Raw genomic sequence first — 19403 nt, 5'->3', positions numbered from 1 at the left:
CATCACTGAAAGATCTTATCCACCCTCGGAAGTTTCATGATGTAATATCTGCAACAAGAAAAACGGCAGGATTTGATACAGTCATCTCTTCCGCACCCCAAGCCTGGCCCTAAAAATTGGGCACACACTGAAAAAAGCTGCTGGAATTCTCCTGGGAGAAGCCATCAGCAATGAGGATGAGGCCCTTGAAAAAAGAGCTGCAGCATTTATTAAGCTGTGTGACCTTAACTGGGAAGACATGGTTTCAACTCATGCACTAAGGACATTGACTGAAAACAAGAGAAACAATCCAAAATATCTCCCTGTGACACGTGATGTTGTCAAGCTTACATCATACCTGAAAGGACAGGTAGAACAGGAGAAGAAAAAGCTGTGCAACCCGGTAGATGTAGCTCATGTAAAAGATGTCTACAGACAGTTGGCTGAAGTGACTTTGACTTCAGTTTTGGTGTTCAACAGGAAGAGATCTGGTGAGGTGTCCAAAATGAAGTTGTCCGACTTTGATAAGTGTAAGAAAGGTGAAGAAGGCATCATGATGGAAGGCTTGTCAGGGTGGGAGAAGGAGTTGTGCAAAATTGTCTGGCGCATGGAGATCGTCGGGAAGAGAGGAAGGACTGTACCAGTGCTCCTGACAGAGGACTTGAAACAAAGTATGGACCTTCTCAAGTGCAAAAGAGAACAGGCTGGTGTAATGAATGGAAATAAATTCATGTTTCCAGTCCAGAGTTCCCTAGGCCATATCAGAGGTTCTGATGTTCTTCGTAAACATGCAGGATTATGTGGAGCTAGCAAGCCTGAGTACCTTAGGTCAACTCGTTTACGTAAGCACATCGGCACTGTTGCACAAGTAATGAACTTGAGGGATCATGAGCAGGACATACTGGCTAATTTCATGGGTCATGATATCAGGGTTCATAGGGAGTTTTATCGCCTCCCGGAGCAAACACTACAGGTCGCAAAGGTTTCGAAGGTGCTACTTCAGATGGAAAAGGGAAACCTGTCGAGCCTGGCTGGAAGCAGTCTTGATGAGATCCGTGTAGAGGAAGAAGAAGGTAAATTTTCTTCAGTCTATCAAGCCTTTTAGAACATGTTTGGGTAAATTAACTCTGAAATGGTCTCCTCCGTAATCTTTTTTTCCTCTGAAGTTAGAACATGTTTTTTCCATTACCATGTATAGTAGTCTAATGTTTTATGCCTGCTGGAAATGAAGCTTTGTACATTATCTACAGGATGTCAATTTTCAGGTAATATTTGTTGAGAAATGCATGATCCTTATTTGCTTTTCAGAAGCTCCAATGGATGAACCACTACATGAGGATGTCGATCATGAGGATGAGGTGCATGTGGGGTCAAAGAAGAAGGGCAGCAGTGGCCAGAAGAAGAATTCACACCACCAGGGAGAAGAACCAACCGGAGGTAAGTTTGAAATGTATCACTTGGAGACACCAGCTTAGTCAATCTTGTCAGTTTTACTACACAAAGTGATCTTCATCTTGACCCTTGTCTTGACCTATGGGTTAATGAAAATGTGTGGCACTGAAAAACACACAAAAAATGACATTCACATAAAGTCTTGATGCTTTTCACACAATGTGCATGTTATTTCCGTGTGTTTTTCAGTACTAGGAATTAACACATAGGTCAAAGACAAGGGTCATCACCTTGCATAGTGAAAACCATTGTTGGCGCATGGCTATAGTATGGCAGTAGTCAAAGCCTGGATAATGGTTTTTACTTGTGTAGTTGAGCTGCTAATTAATGGTCATTTTTTGCCAAATCGTGCATTTTGTTATGAAAGCATGACATTTGGCACGTGGGCTCAGTCTAGACAAGAAATTACAGGATCTTGCCTATTCCAGGGGTGTTTGCCTGATTTTGAAAAAAAAGGGCGGACAAAATTCCACTCGGAAAACCTCGAACCATTTTTCAGTTAGCTGCCTGCTGCAACGTTTCTGATTTTCAACCCTACAATAATAGTTGTCTTTATTCCTACAAAGGGGTAAATAAAAATGACCTCAGTCTGAAAATTGCCTTTTCAAAGTGTATACAACGGTTTACAGGTTTTTTTTTCTTCAATGTACATGCAGTTTGTGCCTTAATGAAATTGAATGAAATAAATGCCACAGCCACAAAATTGTGGAAAAAGCAGTGCCTATTAAAAGGTGAACAAGTTTTTCTTTATTTCTAAGTTTATTGCTATTTAGAACAGGAAAAAAATTAAAGATAGTTTTTTGAGTTGGTATTTTGTTTGTCCTTTTTCTTTGAAAAACATGCCTTTTCCCCAAATAGAAAAGATCCAACATGGGTCCAAATCTTAAAATGTTCTCTCGCCTATTCTGAGCCTGCATGCTAAACATCATGCAGTGTGTTCAGGTCTCCAGTATGCAAGTTAGTTAGCTGGGGTCAGCAACTTCATAACAATGTCTCCAGTTTTACTTGGCAAGGTGATCTCTGAAAATCTTTATCTTGCCCCTTGGCCTTACCAATGTACATAAAGGAAAAACCTAATGCCTTTCACACCCTTGAGGTATGTTTCATGCTTGTCAGAATTTAAGCCTTGTATATTCTCTACCAAAGTTGAATATATTTGTTGAGATCATCCCAAGGAGTTACTAATCCATGTTTGCTTTTCAAAATCTCCAATGGATGAACCCTAGGTGATGAAGATGTCGATCATGACGATGAGAGGCACGTGGGCTCAAAGAAGAAGGGCAGCAGTGGCCAGAAGAAGAATTCACACCACCAGGGAGAAGAACCAACCGGAGGTAAGTTTGAAATGTATCACTTAGAGACACCAGCTTAGTAACAATCTTGTCAGTTTTACTACACAAAGTGATCTTCATCTTGACCCTTGTCTTGACCTATGGGTTAATGAAAATGTGTGGCACTGAAAAACACACAAAAAATGACATTCACAATGTGTAAACAACATAAAGTCTTGATGCTTTTCACACAATGTGCATGTTATTTTCGTGTGTTTTTCAGTACTAGGAATTAACACATAGGTCAAAGACAAGGGTCATCACCTTGCATAGTGAAAACCATTGTTGGCGCATGGCTATGGTATGGCAGTAGTCAAAGCCTGGATAATGGTTTTTACTTGTGTAGTGGAGCTGCTAATTAATAGTCATTTTTTGCCAATTAGTGCATTTTGTGATGAAAGCATGACATTTGGCACGTGGGCTCAGTCTAGACAAGAAATTACAGGATCTTGCCTATTCCAGGGGTGTTTGCCTGATTTTGAAAAAAGAGGGCAGACAAAATTCCACTTGGAAAACCTTGAACCATTTTTCAGTTAGCTGCCTGCTGCAACGTTTCTGATTTTCAACCCTACAATAATAGTTGTCTTTGTTCCTAAAAAGGGGTAAATAAAAATGACCTCAGTCTGAAAATTGCCTTTTCAAAGTGTATACAGCATGTACAGGTTTTGTTTTTTTCAATGTACATGCAGTTTGTGCCTTAATGAAATTGAATGACCAATAAACTGCCCCTTGAGAAATACATGCCACAGCCACAAAATGGTGGAAAAAGCAGTGCCTATTAAAAGGTGAACAAGTTTTACTTTATTTCTAAGTTTATTGCTATTTAGAACAGGAAAAATTAGTGTTGAAGATACATGTAGTTTTTTGAGTTGGTTTTTTGTTTGTCCTTTTTTTTTTTAAAACATGCCTTTTCCCCAACATAGAAAGGATCCAACATGGGTCCGAATCTTAAAATGTTCTCTCGCCTATTCTGAGCCCGCATGCTAAACATCATGCAGTGTGTTCAGGTCTCCAGTATGCAAGTTAGTTAGCTGGGGTCAGCAACTTCATAACAATGTCTCCAGTTTTACTTGGCAAGGTGATCTCTGAAAATCTTTATCTTGCCCCTTGGCCTTACCAATGTACATAAAGGAAAAACCTAATGCCTTTCACACCCTTGAGGTATGTTTCATGCCTGTCAGAATTTAAGCCTTGTATATTCTCTACCAAAGTTGAATATATTTGTTGAGATCATCCCAAGGAGTTACTAATCCATGTTTGCTTTTCAAAATCTCCAATGGATGAACCACTAGGTGATGAAGATGTCGATCATGACGATGAGAGGCACGTGGGCTCAAAGAAGAAGGGCAGCAGTGGCCAGAAGAAGAATTCACACCACCAGGGAGAAGAACCAACCGGAGGTAAGTTTGAAATGTATCACTTGGAGACACCAGCTTAGTAACAATCTTGTCAGTTTTACTACACAAAGTGATCTTCATCTTGACCCTTGTCTTGACCTATGGGTTAATGAAAATGTGTGGCACTGAAAAACACACAAAAAATGACATTCACATAAAGTCTTGATGCTTTTCACACAATGTGCATGTTAATTTCATGTGTTTTTACTTGTGTAGTGGACTTGCTAATTAATGGTCATTTTTTGCCAAAGCGTGCATTTTGTTATGAAAGCATGACATTTGGCACGTGGGCTCAGTCTAGACAAGAAATTACAGGATCTTGCCTATTCCAGGGGTGTTTGCCTGATTTTGAAAAAAAGAGGGCGGACGAAGTTCAACTCGGAAAACCTCGAACCATTTTTCAGTTAGCTGCCTGCTGCAACGTTTCTGATTTTCAACCCTACAATAATAGTTGGCTTTATTCCTACAAAGGGGTAAATAAAATAACCTTAGTCTGAAAATTGCCTTTTCAAAGTGTATACAGCGTGTACAGGTTTTGTTTTTTTCAATGTACATGCAGTTTGTGCCTTAATGAAATTGAATGACCAATAAACTGCCCCTTGAGAAATAAATGCCACAGCCACAAAATGGTGGAAAAAGCAGGGCCTATTAAAAGGTGAACAAGTTTTACTTTATTTCTAAGTGTATTGTTATTTAGAATAGGAAAAAATATTTTTAAAGACAGTTTTGAGTTGGCATTTTGTCTTTCCATTTTTTTTTTTTTAATCATGTCCCACCCATAATAATTGGCAAGATCCAATACGGATCCAAATCTTAATGTTCTCTCGCCTATTCTGAGCCCGCACGCCACACATCATGCTTTTAGTTAACACAATATGCACAAGTTTTCACTATGCAGCTCCACTATTAAGATAATTATTGCTAATTGGACAATCCATTGCATTCCATGTATTTGGCTTCCAGTGTTTTTCAGCTTACTAAAAATTAAAGCAGTTCAAGCATCAGTTGAAAATGTTTCCATGCACCTTCTTATATGTAGGTGGGAAGGCCTCAAAGAAAGCTAGTAGTATGAGCAGTAAACACAACGCACACAACGAGGAGGGGAAAAGGAGAACCAGGAAGATAACCAAAACACCATGGAGCAATGACGAGAAGATGGCTGTAGTCAAGAATTTTGGCCATTGTTTTCAAACATGCAAGTTGCCTGGTAAACAGGAAATCGTGTCTGTCTTGTCATCTGAACGTGTCTTGCAAGAAAGAACATGGACTAACATCAAGGATTTCGTGAGAAATCGACTAGGGAAAAAGGATCCTTTAGATTTTATCTAAAATTTATCCAGCTCCAGTGTGGGATCAATGTTTCCCTTGTCTTCATCATGCACTATAGTGTGGTCTTTGTTATTTATTGTTCAGACCCCAGGTAGAGGGGATTCTAGTTAACTCTTGTTTTTCAGACATGAGGATGGAAAAGTTAATTTACACAAGGCAAATAATGTGAAAATTCTCCGCAAATAATCCAAATTGCTTCTTTCACCTCAATCACTACCCCAAACTGCCTCCTCAAAGGACATAATAATTTCAGTCACCTTCAGCTGTGAATTTCACTAAGCTTTAGGTTTTAAGAATCCAGATTAAGAAGTGCAGTTGCCTTTTAGTTTTTCAATCTTCAGGTTGGAGATTTGAATTATGCTTACATTATGCGTCTTAAACCCCAAGTTGGGGATTTCACTTACCTATACCTTTTTTAGACCCCAGGTTGGGGATTTAAGTTACTTTCATTTTTTTCACTCAAGTTTGGAGATTTTAAATTTTTGTTCTCAGGCTCAGGTTGGGGATTGCAGTAATCTTTTTCAGGTCCCAGCCTACCTTTATTTTTTGATACCCTGGGTTGGGGATTTCGGTTTGCTTCAGTTCTTTAGGCCCAAGTTGGAAATTTCGGTTGCGATAGCTTTTCAGGCCCAGAATTGGGAATCGAGGTTTCCTTTTGTTTTTGTCTGAATTTTTTTCTGGCCTCAAGCTGAGGATTGGGATTGCCTTCAGTTTGTTCACGCCTTAGGGTGGGGATTTTTGCTTCGAATTGGGAACTGTTTGAAAGAGATTCGGACAATCCCAGTTTCACTTTTTTTAAACCTTCATTGTTGCCTTACCTCAGTTATTGGACAGTGGTCATTTTTTTTCTGTTTTGTTTGTTTTAAGTTTTGTGGGTTTTTTGTATTTAGGTGCCTTGGGGGGGGGGGGGGGGGGGGGGGGGAGGGGGAGGGATTTTTCCCCACGTTGGTTTTTTGTTGCCTCTCATTGTGAAAGCCCTGCGTTTGGGTTTAGGTTGCCTTTTTCAGTGCTCATAATGGTGATTGTAGTATTGGAGCACAAACCTGTGTTCATATTGTTTCCCTCAACCCCTCCTAGCTTCAGGATGAAGGTGTTGGTTGAGTTAAATTGTTTTTCTCCTACGCACTACCTCCAGTGTTGGCTTTCAGGCCCAGAGCGGGACTTTTTTCCCTTTTTTGAAAAAACAGATTGGCCCATACATTGTGCACCTATTTATTTTTCTTTCCAAAAACGGATGAACGGTATAAACCAAGATAGTGGTGAAGCCACCCATTACATTATTTATCAGTCCTTCACGTTATTTGTTGTGCCATGATGTATCAAAAATACTCAAAGGACTCATGTCTTAGAGATTTGTTCTATTTCTTAGGAAATAACCGAGTTGACTGCTGCTTAAGCACACAACATTGCTTAAGCACAGAAACCCTTGCTTAGTAAAATCAGGTTACCAGCCAAAATTTCATGTGATTGTCATGCTAAGCAAACAATAGCTAAATACCAGTCACAAGCAGTATACATCACATGGAATTTTGTCTTATTTAACTTAAGCAGATTCTTTTAAACTGGTTCAACTCAGAAATAGTCGTGCTCAGCTTTGCACCATGTAAAATAAAGTGTTTTAGAGAAGCCAATTTGTGATGGGATACCCCCACCAGGCTGACCAGGGGTATATTTGCGCAGTACGTATACCTCAAACTGAGGATGCTTATTATGCGACTTCTGTGGGATGGCAAAGTAGTGAGCCGGGTCCACTACGGCCCCGGTCATGTACAGTCAAAAGTTGAGAGCCCAAGTTTTATACTTATCTCATGTTTTATACTTTTCTCATAGTAAACAGTGGTCCATGATTGCCAAAGAGTCATTGAATATGTACCCATTGAATAGTTTCAAACATCCCATTGAATAGCGCCTAACATCGTACTCGTTTGGAGGGCAGGCATCGTGTACATGGGATGCACACTTCCCAGGATCGAATGTAAAAGTCTTCAAGGAAAGGATCCGTGGGCTACTTGGATTAATATTGCCTCGATGATAGATTTAGTAGGGGCGCTACCCAAATTTTTCAGAGTTGACAATAATCCACGGTTGAATGTGCACAAAAGGTTTTTAACAGGCCGTAATATTGATGGTAACGTTCACCATAGAATATTGTCTGTGACTTTTGAATAAGTGTATAGAAATTGACTGGGGAAAAGGATTGTTGAAGTACAACGGAAAATGCACAGAATCAGAAAACTATGATTCGCTTTACTTGCACTGAAACAAAATTATGACAACCTGTCATTTATTTTATTCAAATCATTCCTTAAATCGTGTTACATGATATACCAGATAAAAACTTCACTTACTCAAAATGCACCTTTATATTTACCCCAGTTGAAGTTGTTTCTGCGATTTTGCCATATAAAAAACAATTATAATTGTATCATACTGAGAGCACACTTGCCCTGTTTTAGATGAATACATAATGGTTATGACACCGGAATACACGGAAGATTTTTTTTAAATAACACTGATTAGTTAATGATTTCTGTTGAAAAGTTTGTATCTTGAGATATAGGCAACCAATACATGCACTGATTTAAAGTCGCACCTTTTAACAAACTGATGAATACAAAACCATCAAAACCTTTTTACACTGGTGAATCAAACCTTTTGATTTCTGAACTATTTTGTTGGTTATAGTCTAATAATCAGTATATTTTTCTAAAATGATTTTAATTTATCCATTAAAACTGTTGATCTACGGTAATTCGTACTCAAAATTACTCTTAAAGAAACAAATGGGTATAACAATACAGTTTATTTAGTTTTGTTTTGCCATATAAAAACAATTATAATTGTATCTTACTGAGAGCACACTTGCCCTGTTTTAGATGAATACATAATGGTTGTGACACGGGAATACACGGAAGATTTTTTTTTAAATAACACTGATTAGTTAATGATTTCTGTTAAAAAGTTTGTATCTTGTGATATAGGCAACCAATACATGCACTGATTTAAAGTCGCACCTTTTAACAAACTGATGAATACAAAACTATCAAAACCTTTTTACACTGGTGAATCAAACCTTTTGATTTCTGAACTATTTTGTTGGTTATAGTCTAATAATCAGTATATTTTTCTAAAATGATTTTAATTTATCCATTAAAACTGTTGATCTACGGTAATTCGTACTCAAAATTACTCTTAAAGAAACAAATGGGTATAACAATACAGTTTATTTAGTTTAGTTTTGCCATATAAAAACAATTATAATTGTATCTTACTGAGAGCACACTTGCCCTGTTTTAGATGAATACATAATTGTTGTGACACGGGAATACACGGAAGATTTTTTTTAAATAACACTGATTAGTTAATGATTTCTGTTAAAAAGTTTGTATCTTGTGATATAGGCAACCAATACATGCACTGATTTAAAGTCGCACCTTTTAACAGACTGATGAATACAAAACCATCAAAACCTTTTTACACTGGTGAATCAAACATTTTGATTTCTGAACTATTTTGTTGGTTATAGTCTAATAATCAGTATATTTTTCTAAAACGATTTTAATTTTTCCATTAAAATTGTTGATCTACGGTAATTCGAACTCCAAATTACTCTTAAAGAAACAAATGGGTATAACAATACAGTTTATTTAGTTTAGTTTTGAAAAAAAAAATTTAATTGAGAAATCCATGTTAATTGAGTGAATTTGAACATTCTAATTCACTCTGTATTAAAATAAGTCATCGAAATCTAAATGAACCATTTTTTTGTGTGAATCATTATCGTGTCTACTTCTTCATTTACTGAACTTTAGTTTACTGAACTTAAGTTTCATTTTTTGGCGAGTTCACTTTCGGGATGTGATTTATTGGGGGAAGTTCTTGATCCCCCCCCCCCACTTTTGGACACAAATCGCCGCCACTGCAATAACAAGACATCAACTCGTGTGTATGTAAATCCTATGAACTATTACAATTGAATGTAAAATGACAAGACATAATTTGTCTATATTTAAGTTAACGATCGACTGCAATATGAAAAGACACGGCAGGGGCATATCCAGAGGGGAGATTGGGGGTCACCCCCCCCCTTCCCCCCCCCCCCGGTTGCCATTTTCTTTCTTTTTAGGGACCTACGTGTTAAGTTGAACCCCCCCCCCCCTCATAAAAACAAAACAAAAGAAAAACACAAACTCAGTTGGGGTCTTTTCTTGCGTGTACGGTTAAAAACAAAACAGAGGTTAAATGGCATTACCAATGGCGACGAATAGAACATCCTGTTCGTGTTCTAATGTCCACGGTTGATATTTAGAAAACGCTTGTGTGTCCACGTTTGAATGTAAAATGAGAAGACATCACGACGTCGTGTGTATACCAATGTTAAAGAACGACGTTTGTTTGTAAAAGAAGCCATGACTTGTCTTTATACTAATGTCCACGATTGAATGTAAAATGGCAAGACATCACGTGTGTACCAATCTGTGGATGAACTACACGATTGAATGTAAAATGACAAGACATCATACGTGATGTAAAAGTGATAATGTCCACGGTTGATATATAGAAAACGCTTGTGTGTCCAAGTTTGAATGTTAAATGAGAAGACATCACGGCGTGGTGTGTAGGCCTATACTAATATAAAGAACTACGTTTGTTTGTAACAGAAGCCATGACTTGTCTGAATACTAATGTCCACGATTGAATGTAAAATGGCAAGACATCACGTGTGAACTAATCTCTGCTGTGAAATATACGATTGCATGTAAAATGACAAGACGTAACTTTTTTGTATATTTACGACTACGATTGAATGTAAAATGACAAGACATCATATGTGATGCAAAATGATGAGGGTACACATCCTGTGCGTGTTCTAATGTCCACGGTTGATATATAGAAAACGCTTGTGTGTCCAAGTTTGAATGTAAAATGAGAAGGCATCACGTTTGTTTGTAAAAAAAGCCATGACTTGTCTTGTTACTAATATCCACGATTGCATGTAAAATGGTAAGACATCGCGTGTGCACCAGTCTCTGCTGTGAACTGTACAATTGAATGTAAAATGACAAGACGTAACTTGTTTGTAGATTTACGACCACGATTGAATGTTAAATGACAAGACATCATATGTGAAGCAAAATGATAAGGTACACATCCTGTGCGTGTTCTAATGTCCACGGTTGAAATATAGAAAACGCTTGTGTGTCCACGTTTGAATGTAAAAGGAGAGGACATCACGGCGTCGTATGTATACTAACGTAAATAACTACAATTGTTTGTAAAACAAGCCATTACTTGTTTTAATACTAATGTCCACGATTGCATGTAAAATGGCAAGACATCATATGGGATGTAAAATAATAAGGGTACACATCCTGTGCGTGTGCTAATGTCCACGGTTGATATATAGAAAACGTTTGTGTGTACACGTTTGCATGTAAACTGACAAGACATCATAATAATGTGATGTAAAATGATAAGGGTACACATCCTGTTCTTGTGCTAATGTCCACGGTTGATATATAGAAAACGCTTGTGTGTCCACGTTTGAATGTAAAATGAGAAGACATCACGACGTCGTGTGTATACCAATGTTAAAGAACTACGTTTGTTTGTAAAAGAAGCCATGACTTGTCTGAATACGAATGTCCACGATTGAATGTAAATTTGAAAGACATCACGACGTCGTGTCTATACCAATGTTAAATAACTACTTTGTTTGTAAAACAAGCCATGACTTGTCTTAATACTAATGTCCACGATTGCATGTAAAATGGCAAGACATCATGGGATGTAAAATAATAAGGGTACATCCTGTGCGTGTGCTAATGCATGTCCACGGTTGATATATAGAAAACGTTTGTGTGTCCACGTTTGAATGTAAACTGACAAGACATCATAATAATGTGATGTAAAATGATAAGGGTACACATCCTGTTCTTGTGCTAATGTCCACGGTTGATATATAGAAAACGCTTGTGTGTCCACGTTTGAATGTAAAATGAGAAGACATCACGACGTCTGGTGTATACCAATGTTAAAGAACTACATTTGCTTGTAAAAAAAGCCATGACTTGTCTTAAAACTAATGTCCACGGTTGAATGTAAAATGGCAAGACATCACGTGTGTACCAATCTCTGCTGTGAACTATACGATTGATTGTAAAATGACAAGACGTAACTTGTCTGTATATTTAAGACCACGATTGAATGTAAAATGACAAGACATCATATGTGATGCAAAATGATAAGGTACACATCCTGTTCGTGCTAATGTCCACGGTTGATATATAGAAAACGCTTGTGTGTCCACGTTTGAATGTAAAATGAGAAGACATCACGACGTCTGGTGTATACCAGTGTTAAAGAACTACGTTTGTTTGTAAAAGAAGCCATGACTTAATTCTAATGTCCACGATTGAATGTAAAATGGCAAGACATCACATGTGTACCAATCTCTGCTGTGAACTATACGATTGATTGTAAAATGACAAGACATAACTTGTCTGTATATTTAAGACCACGATTGAATGTAAAATGACAAGACATCATAATATGTGATGTATAATGATAAGGGTACACATCCTGTTCGTGCTAATGTCCACGGTTGATATATAGAAAACGCTTGTGTGTCCACGTTTGAATGTAAAATGAGAAGACATCACGCCGTCGTGTGTATACTAATAAAAATAACTACGATCGTTTGTAAAACAAGCCATGACTTGTCTGAATACTCATGTCCACGATTGAATGTAAAATGGCAAGACATCACTCGTGTGTTTATACTTATGTCCACGATTTAATGAAAATGACAAGACACTATGTGTGTATACCAACGTCCACGACTGAATATGAAAAAAATCGATCAAATCTAGAAAGAAATGATATCAGTGGTCCAGGATTGAAGGCGTGATATGGTTGTTTAAAAAGCAACATTGATTTTATAAGGTCCACAATTCAATTGTGCAAATCATTCTTTGTTTGAGGCATAACTATCATCAACTGATATCATAAACCGATTCCCGCAAACGCGTCCGCGTTTGCAGGCAAGATACCACATTGATACACCAATGTCCACGGTTGGATGTAAAAAGAAAACCGGTGGGATTCCTTACCAGGGAAGTACATTCGCAGGTGTAAATCCTCAGACAGTTTGACAAAAATGTGACTGCCTATATGTATCCCCCTAATTTTAAATTTTGGAGACGTCCGCTGTTGGCCAGTCCCATACGTAGTCCGCGGTTGGAGGCGAGTTCGCGTATGGGTGTGTGTGTGTGTGTGTATGACCATTAAATTGGCATGAGACGAATCAAAACGAATTCTTTTAACAGAATCTGAAGTGGCCATTGTTTGATTTTCTTTAGTTACCGAGCTCGGATAATATGTTTGGACTGCAACTGCAGCCTATCCCCAATTTTTTTCTCCGTTTTTGCACAAAACACTGTTGAGGAAAAGAAAAACAATATTTTGTATAAATCATTTGTCTTTTTTGTCTATTTTTAATGATTAATAATCTGGCCAGAATTCAATTGAATGCGTCACTGAATTTTGAAGATATTTCGTCGACCAGGACTATCGTTTCTGTGCAAAAGTGAGGGAAATGATCTGTTTGGACTGCAACTGCAGCCTATCCCCAATTTTTCTCCGTCTTTGCCCAAAACACTGTTGAGGAAGAGAAAAACAATATTTTGTCTAAATATTCCGTATTTTTGGTCTATTTTTAATGTTTAATAATCTGGCAAGAATTCATTTTAATGCGTCACTGAATTTTGGAGATATTTTGTCGACCAGGACTCTCGTTTCTGTGCAAAAGTGAGGCAAATAATCTGTTTGGACAGCAACTGCAGCCTATCGCCCAACTTTTCTCCGTTTTTGCACAAGATACTGTTGAGAAAGAGAAAAACAATATTTTGTCTCAATCTGCTGTCGTTTTTGTCAATTTTTTTATGATTTATAATCTGGCCAGAATTCAATTTAATGCGTCACTGAATTTTGGAGTTATTTTGGCGACCAGGACTATCGTTTCTGTGCAAAAGTGAGGCAAATGATCTGTTTGGACTGCAACTGCAGCCTATCGCTCAACTTTTCTCCGTTTTTGCACAAGACAATATTGAGGAAGAGAAAAAGAATATTTTGTCAAAATCTTCGGTATTTTTTGCCTATTTTAATGATTTATAATCTGGCCAGAATTCAATTGAATGCGTCACTGAATTTTTGGAGATATTTTGTGGACCAGGACTATCGTTTCTGTGCAAAAGTGAGGCAAATGATCTGTTTGGACTGCAACTGCAGCCTATCCCACAATTTTTCTCGGTTTTTGCACGATACACTGTTGAGGAAGAGAAAAACAATATTTTGGTCTCAATCTTCTATCTTTTTTGTCAATTTTAATGAATAATAATTTGGCAAGAGTTCAATCCAATGCGTAAATGAATTTAAGAGATATATTGTCCAGCAGAACGATCGTCACTATGCAAAAGTGAGGCAAATGATCTGTTTAGCTGCAATTGCAGCCTATCGCCACATTTTTCCCTGTTTTTGCACAAGACACTGTTGAGGAAGAGAAAAACGATATTTTGTCTAAATCTTCTGTCTTTTTTGCTTAATTTTAATGGATAATAATCTGGCCAGAATTCAATTTAATGCGTCACTGAATTTTGGAGTTATTTTGTCGTCCAGGACTATCGTTTCTGTGCAAAAGTGAGGCAAATTATCAGGTTGGACTGCAACTGCAGCCTATCCCCCAATTTTTCTCCGTTTTTGCACAAGACACTGTTGAGGAAGTGAAAAACAATATTTTGTCTCAATCTTCTATCTATTTTGTCTATTTTAATGATTAATAATCAGGCCAAAATCAATCCGATGCGTCAATGAATTTTAGAAATATATTGTCCAGCAGAACAATCGTCTCTGTGCAAAAGAGAGGCAAATGATCTGTTTAGCTGCAATTGCAGCCTATCGCCGAATTTTTCTCCGTTTTTGCACAAGGCACTGTTGAGGAAGAGAAAAACAATATTTTGTCTAAATCTTCTGTCTTTTTTGTCATTTTTTAATGATTTATAATCTGGTTAGCAATCAATTTAATGCGTCACTGAATATTGGAGTTATTTTGTCGACCATGACTATCGTTTTTGTGCAAAAGTGAGGCAAATGATCTGTTTGGACTGCAACTGCAGCCTATCCCTAAATATTTCACGGTTTTTGCACAAGACACTGTTTAGGAAGAGAAAAACAATATTTTGTCTAAATCCTCTGTCTTTTTTGTCTATTTTTAATGATTAATAACCTGGCCAGAATTCAATTGAATACGTCACTGAATTTTGGAGTTATTTTGTCGACCAGGACTATCGTTTCTGTGCAAAAATGAGGCAAATGATCTGTTTGGACTGCAACTGCAGCTTATGCCCCAATTTTTCTCCGTCTTTGCACAAGACACTGTTTAGGAAGAGAAAAACAATATTTTGTCTAAATCTTTTGTCTTTTTTGCCTATTTTTAATGAATAATAATCTGGAAAGAATTCAATTTAATGCGTCTATGAATTTTGAAGTTATTTTGTCGTCCAGGACTATCGTTTCTGTGCAAAAGTGAGGGAAATGATCTGTTTGGACTGCAACTGCAGCCTATCCCCCAATTTTCTCCGTCTTTGCACAAAACACTGTTGAGGAAGAGAAAAACAATATTTTGTCTAAATCTTCTGTCTTTTTTGCCTATTTTTATTGAATTATAATCTGGAAAGAATTTAATTTAATGCGTCACTGAATTTTGAAGTTATTTTGTCGTCCAGGACTATCGTTTCTGTGCAAAAGTGAGGGAAATGATCTGTTTGGACTGCAACTGCAGCCTATCCCCCATTTTTCTCCGTCTTTGCACAAGACACTGTTGAGGAAGAGAAAAACAATATTTTGTCTAATTCTTCTGTCTTTTTGGTCTATTTTTAATGATTAATAATCTGGTCAGCAATCAATTTAATGCGTCACTAAATTTTGGAGTTATTTTGTCGACCATGACTATCGTTTTTGTGCAAAAGTGAGGCAAATGATCTGTTTGGACTGCAACTGCAGCCTTTCCCACAATTTGTCTCGGTTTTTGCACAAGACACTGTTGAGGAAGAGAAAAACAATATTTTGTCTAAATCTCCTGTCTTTTTTGCCTATTTTTAATGATTAATAATCTGGGCAGAATTCAATTTAATGCGTGACTGAATTTTGGAGTTATTGTGTCGACCAGGACTATCGTTTCTGTGCAAATGTGAGTCAAATGATGTGTTTGGACTGCAAGTGCAGCCTATCCCCAATTTTTTCTCCGTTTTTGCACAAAACTCTGTTGAGGAAAAGAAAAACAATATTTTGTCTAAATCTTCTGTCTTTTTTGCCTATTTGTAATGAATAATAATCTGGCCATAATTCAATTTAATGCGTCACTGAATTTTGGAGATATTTTGTAGTCCAGGACTATCGTTTCTAGGAAAAAGTGAGTCAAAAGATCTGTTTGGACTGCAACTGCAGCCTATCCCACAATTTTTCTCCGTCTTTGCACAAGACACTGTTGAGGAAGAGAAAAACAATATTTTGTCTAAATCTTCTGTCTTTGTTGTCTATTTTTATTGATTAATAAATTGGCGAAAAGATAATTTAATGCGTCACTGACGTTTGGAGATAATTTGTCGTCCAGGACTATCGTTTCTGTTCAAAAGTGAGGGAAATGATCTGTTTGGGCTGCAACTGCAGCTTATCCCCCAATTTTTCTCCGTCTTTGCACAAGACACTGTTGAGGAAGAGAAAAACAATATTTTGTCTATTTTAATGATTAATAATCTGGCCAAAATCAATCCGATGCGTCAATGAATTTTAGAAATATGTTGTCCAGCAGAACAATCGTCTCTGTGCAAAAGAGAGGCAAATGATCTGTTTAGCTGCAATTGCAGCCTATCGCCGAATTTTTCTCCGTTTTTGCACAAGGCACTGTTGAGGAAGAGAAAACAATATTTTGTCTATATCTTCTGTCTTTTTTGTCTTTTTTTAATGATTTATAATCTGGTCAGCAATCAATTTAATGCGTCACTGAATATTGGAGTTATTTTGTCGACCATGACTATCGTTTTTGTGCAAAAGTGAGGCAAATGATCTGTTTGGACTGCAACTGCAGCCTATCCCTAAATATTTCTCGGTTTTTGCACAAGACACTGTTGAGGAAGAAAAAAACAATATTTTGTCTAAATCTTCTGTCTTTTTTGCCTATTTTTAATGATTAATAATCTGGGCAGAATTCAAGTTAATGCGTGACTGAATTTTGGAGTTATTGTGTCGACCAGGACTATCGTTTCTGTGCAAATGTGAGTCAAATGATGTGTTTGGACTGCAACTGCAGCCTATCCCCAATTTTTTCTCCGTTTTTGCACAAAACACTGTTGAGGAAGAGAAAAACAATATTTTGTCTAAATCTTCTGTCTTTTTTGCTTAATTTTAATGGATAATAATCTGGCCATAATTCAATTTAATGCGTCAATGAATTTTGGAGATATTTTGTCGTCCAGGACTCTCGTTTCTGTGCAAAAGTGAGGCAAATAATCTGTTTGGACAGCAACTGCAGCCTATCGCCCAACTTTTCTCCGTTTTTGCACAAGATACTGTTGAGAAAGAGAAAAACAATATTTTGTCTCAATCTGCTGTCGTTTTTGTCAATTTTTTTATGATTTATAATCTGGCCAGAATTCCATTTAATGCGTCACTGAATTTTGGAGTTATTTTGGCGACCAGGACTATCGTTTCTGTGCAAAAGTGAGGCAAATGATCTGTTTGGACTGCAACTGCAGCCTATCGCTCAACTTTTCTCCGTTTTTGCACAAGACAATATTGAGGAAGAGAAAAAGAATATTTTGTCAAAATCTTCGGTATTTTTTGCCTATTTTAATGATTTATAATCTGGCCAGAATTCAATTGAATGCGTCACTGAATTTTTGGAGATATTTTGTGGACCAGGACTATCGTTTCTGTGCAAAAGTGAGGCAAATGATCTGTTTGGACTGCAACTGCAGCCTATCCCCCAATTTTTCTCGGTTTTTGCACGATACACTGTTGAGGAAGAGAAAAACAATATTTTGGTCTCAATCTTCTATCTTTTTTGTCAATTTTAATGAATAATAATTTGGCAAGAGTTCAATCCAATGCGTAAATGAATTTAAGAGATATATTGTCCAGCAGAACGATCGTCACTATGCAAAAGTGAGGCAAATGATCTGTTTAGCTGCAATTGCAGCCTATCGCCACATTTTTCCCTGTTTTTGCACAAGACACTGTTGAGGAAGAGAAAAACGATATTTTGTCTAAATCTTCTGTCTTTTTTGCTTAATTTTAATGGATAATAATCTGGCCAGAATTCAATTTAATGCGTCACTGAATTTTGGAGTTATTTTGTCGTCCAGGACTATCGTTTCTGTGCAAAAGTGAGGCAAATTATCAGGTTGGACTGCAACTGCAGCCTATCCCCCAATTTTTCTCCGTTTTTGCACAAGACACTGTTGAGGAAGTGAAAAACAATATTTTGTCTCAATCTTCTATCTTTTTTGTCTATTTTAATGATTAATAATCAGGCCAAAATCAATCCGATGCGTCAATGAATTTTAGAAATATATTGTCCAGCAGAACAATCGTCTCTGTGCAAAAGAGAGGCAAATGATCTGTTTAGCTGCAATTGCAGCCTATCGCCGAATTTTTCTCCGTTTTTGCACAAGGCACTGTTGAGGAAGAGAAAAACAATATTTTGTCTAAATCTTCTGTCTTTTTTGTCATTTTTTAATGATTTATAATCTGGTTAGCAATCAATTTAATGCGTCACTGAATATTGGAGTTATTTTGTCGACCATGACTATCGTTTTTGTGCAAAAGTGAGGCAAATGATCTGTTTGGACTGCAACTGCAGCCTATCCCTAAATATTTCACGGTTTTTGCACAAGACACTGTTTAGGAAGAGAAAAACAATATTTTGTCTAAATCCTCTGTCTTTTTTGTCTATTTTTAATGATTAATAACCTGGCCAGAATTCAATTGAATACGTCACTGAATTTTGGAGTTATTTTGTCGACCAGGACAATCGTTTCTGTGCAAAAATGAGGCAAATGATCTGTTTGGACTGCAACTGCAGCTTATGCCCCAATTTTTCTCCGTCTTTGCACAAGACACTGTTTAGGAAGAGAAAAACAATATTTTGTCTAAATGTTCTGTCTTTTTTGCCTATCAATTTGTAATGAATAATAATCTGGCCATAATTCAATTTAATGCGTCACTGAATTTTAGAGATATTTTGTCGTCCAGGACTATCGTTTCTGTGCAAAAGTGAGCGAAATGATCTGTCTGGACTGCAACTGCAGCCTATCCCCAAATTTTTCTCCGTCTTCGCACAAGACACTTTTGAGGAAGAGAAAAACAATATTTTGTCTAAATCTTTTGTCTTTTTTGCCTATTTTTAATGAATAATAATCTGGAAAGAATTCAATTTAATGCGTCTATGAATTTTGAAGTTATTTTGTCGTCCAGGACTATCGTTTCTGTGCAAAAGTGAGGGAAATGATCTGTTTGGACTGCAACTGCAGCCTATCCCCCAATTTTCTCCGTCTTTGCTCAAAACACTGTTGAGGAAGAGAAAAACAATATTTTGTCTAAATCTTCTGTCTTTTTTGCCTATTTTTATTGAATTATAATCTGGAAAGAATTCAATTTAATGCGTCACTGAATTTTGAAGTTATTTTGTCGTCCAGGACTATCGTTTTTGTGCAAAAGTGAGGGAAATGATCTGTTTGGACTGCAACTGCAGCCTATCCCCCATTTTTCTCCGTCTTTGCACAAGACACTGTTGAGGAAGAGAAAAACAATATTTTGTCTAATTCTTCTGTCTTTTTGGTCTATTTTTAATGATTAATAA

General features: G+C 37.1%; 1 protein-coding gene across 1 annotated transcript; it reads left to right on the top strand.

The window, feature by feature from the left end:
* Positions 1–403: 403 nt before the first annotated feature.
* On the top strand, positions 404–6321 carry LOC119728858. Its single transcript, XM_038201272.1, has 5 exons — positions 404–1052; positions 1288–1416; positions 2658–2765; positions 4055–4162; positions 5199–6321. Exons 1-5 carry the CDS (start codon positions 485–487, stop codon positions 5486–5488), a joined length of 1203 nt encoding a protein of 400 aa, XP_038057200.1. The 5' UTR covers positions 404–484; the 3' UTR covers positions 5489–6321.
* The last annotated feature ends 13082 nt before the right edge of the window (positions 6322–19403 follow it).

The sequence above is a fragment of the Patiria miniata genome, unplaced genomic scaffold, assembly GCF_015706575.1.
Source record: "Patiria miniata isolate m_02_andy unplaced genomic scaffold, ASM1570657v1 HiC_scaffold_1, whole genome shotgun sequence".
Lineage (NCBI taxonomy): Eukaryota > Metazoa > Echinodermata > Asteroidea > Valvatida > Asterinidae > Patiria > Patiria miniata.
The sequence above is the reverse complement of the archived record's forward strand: the minus strand, read 5'-3'. Positions and strand labels throughout refer to the sequence as shown.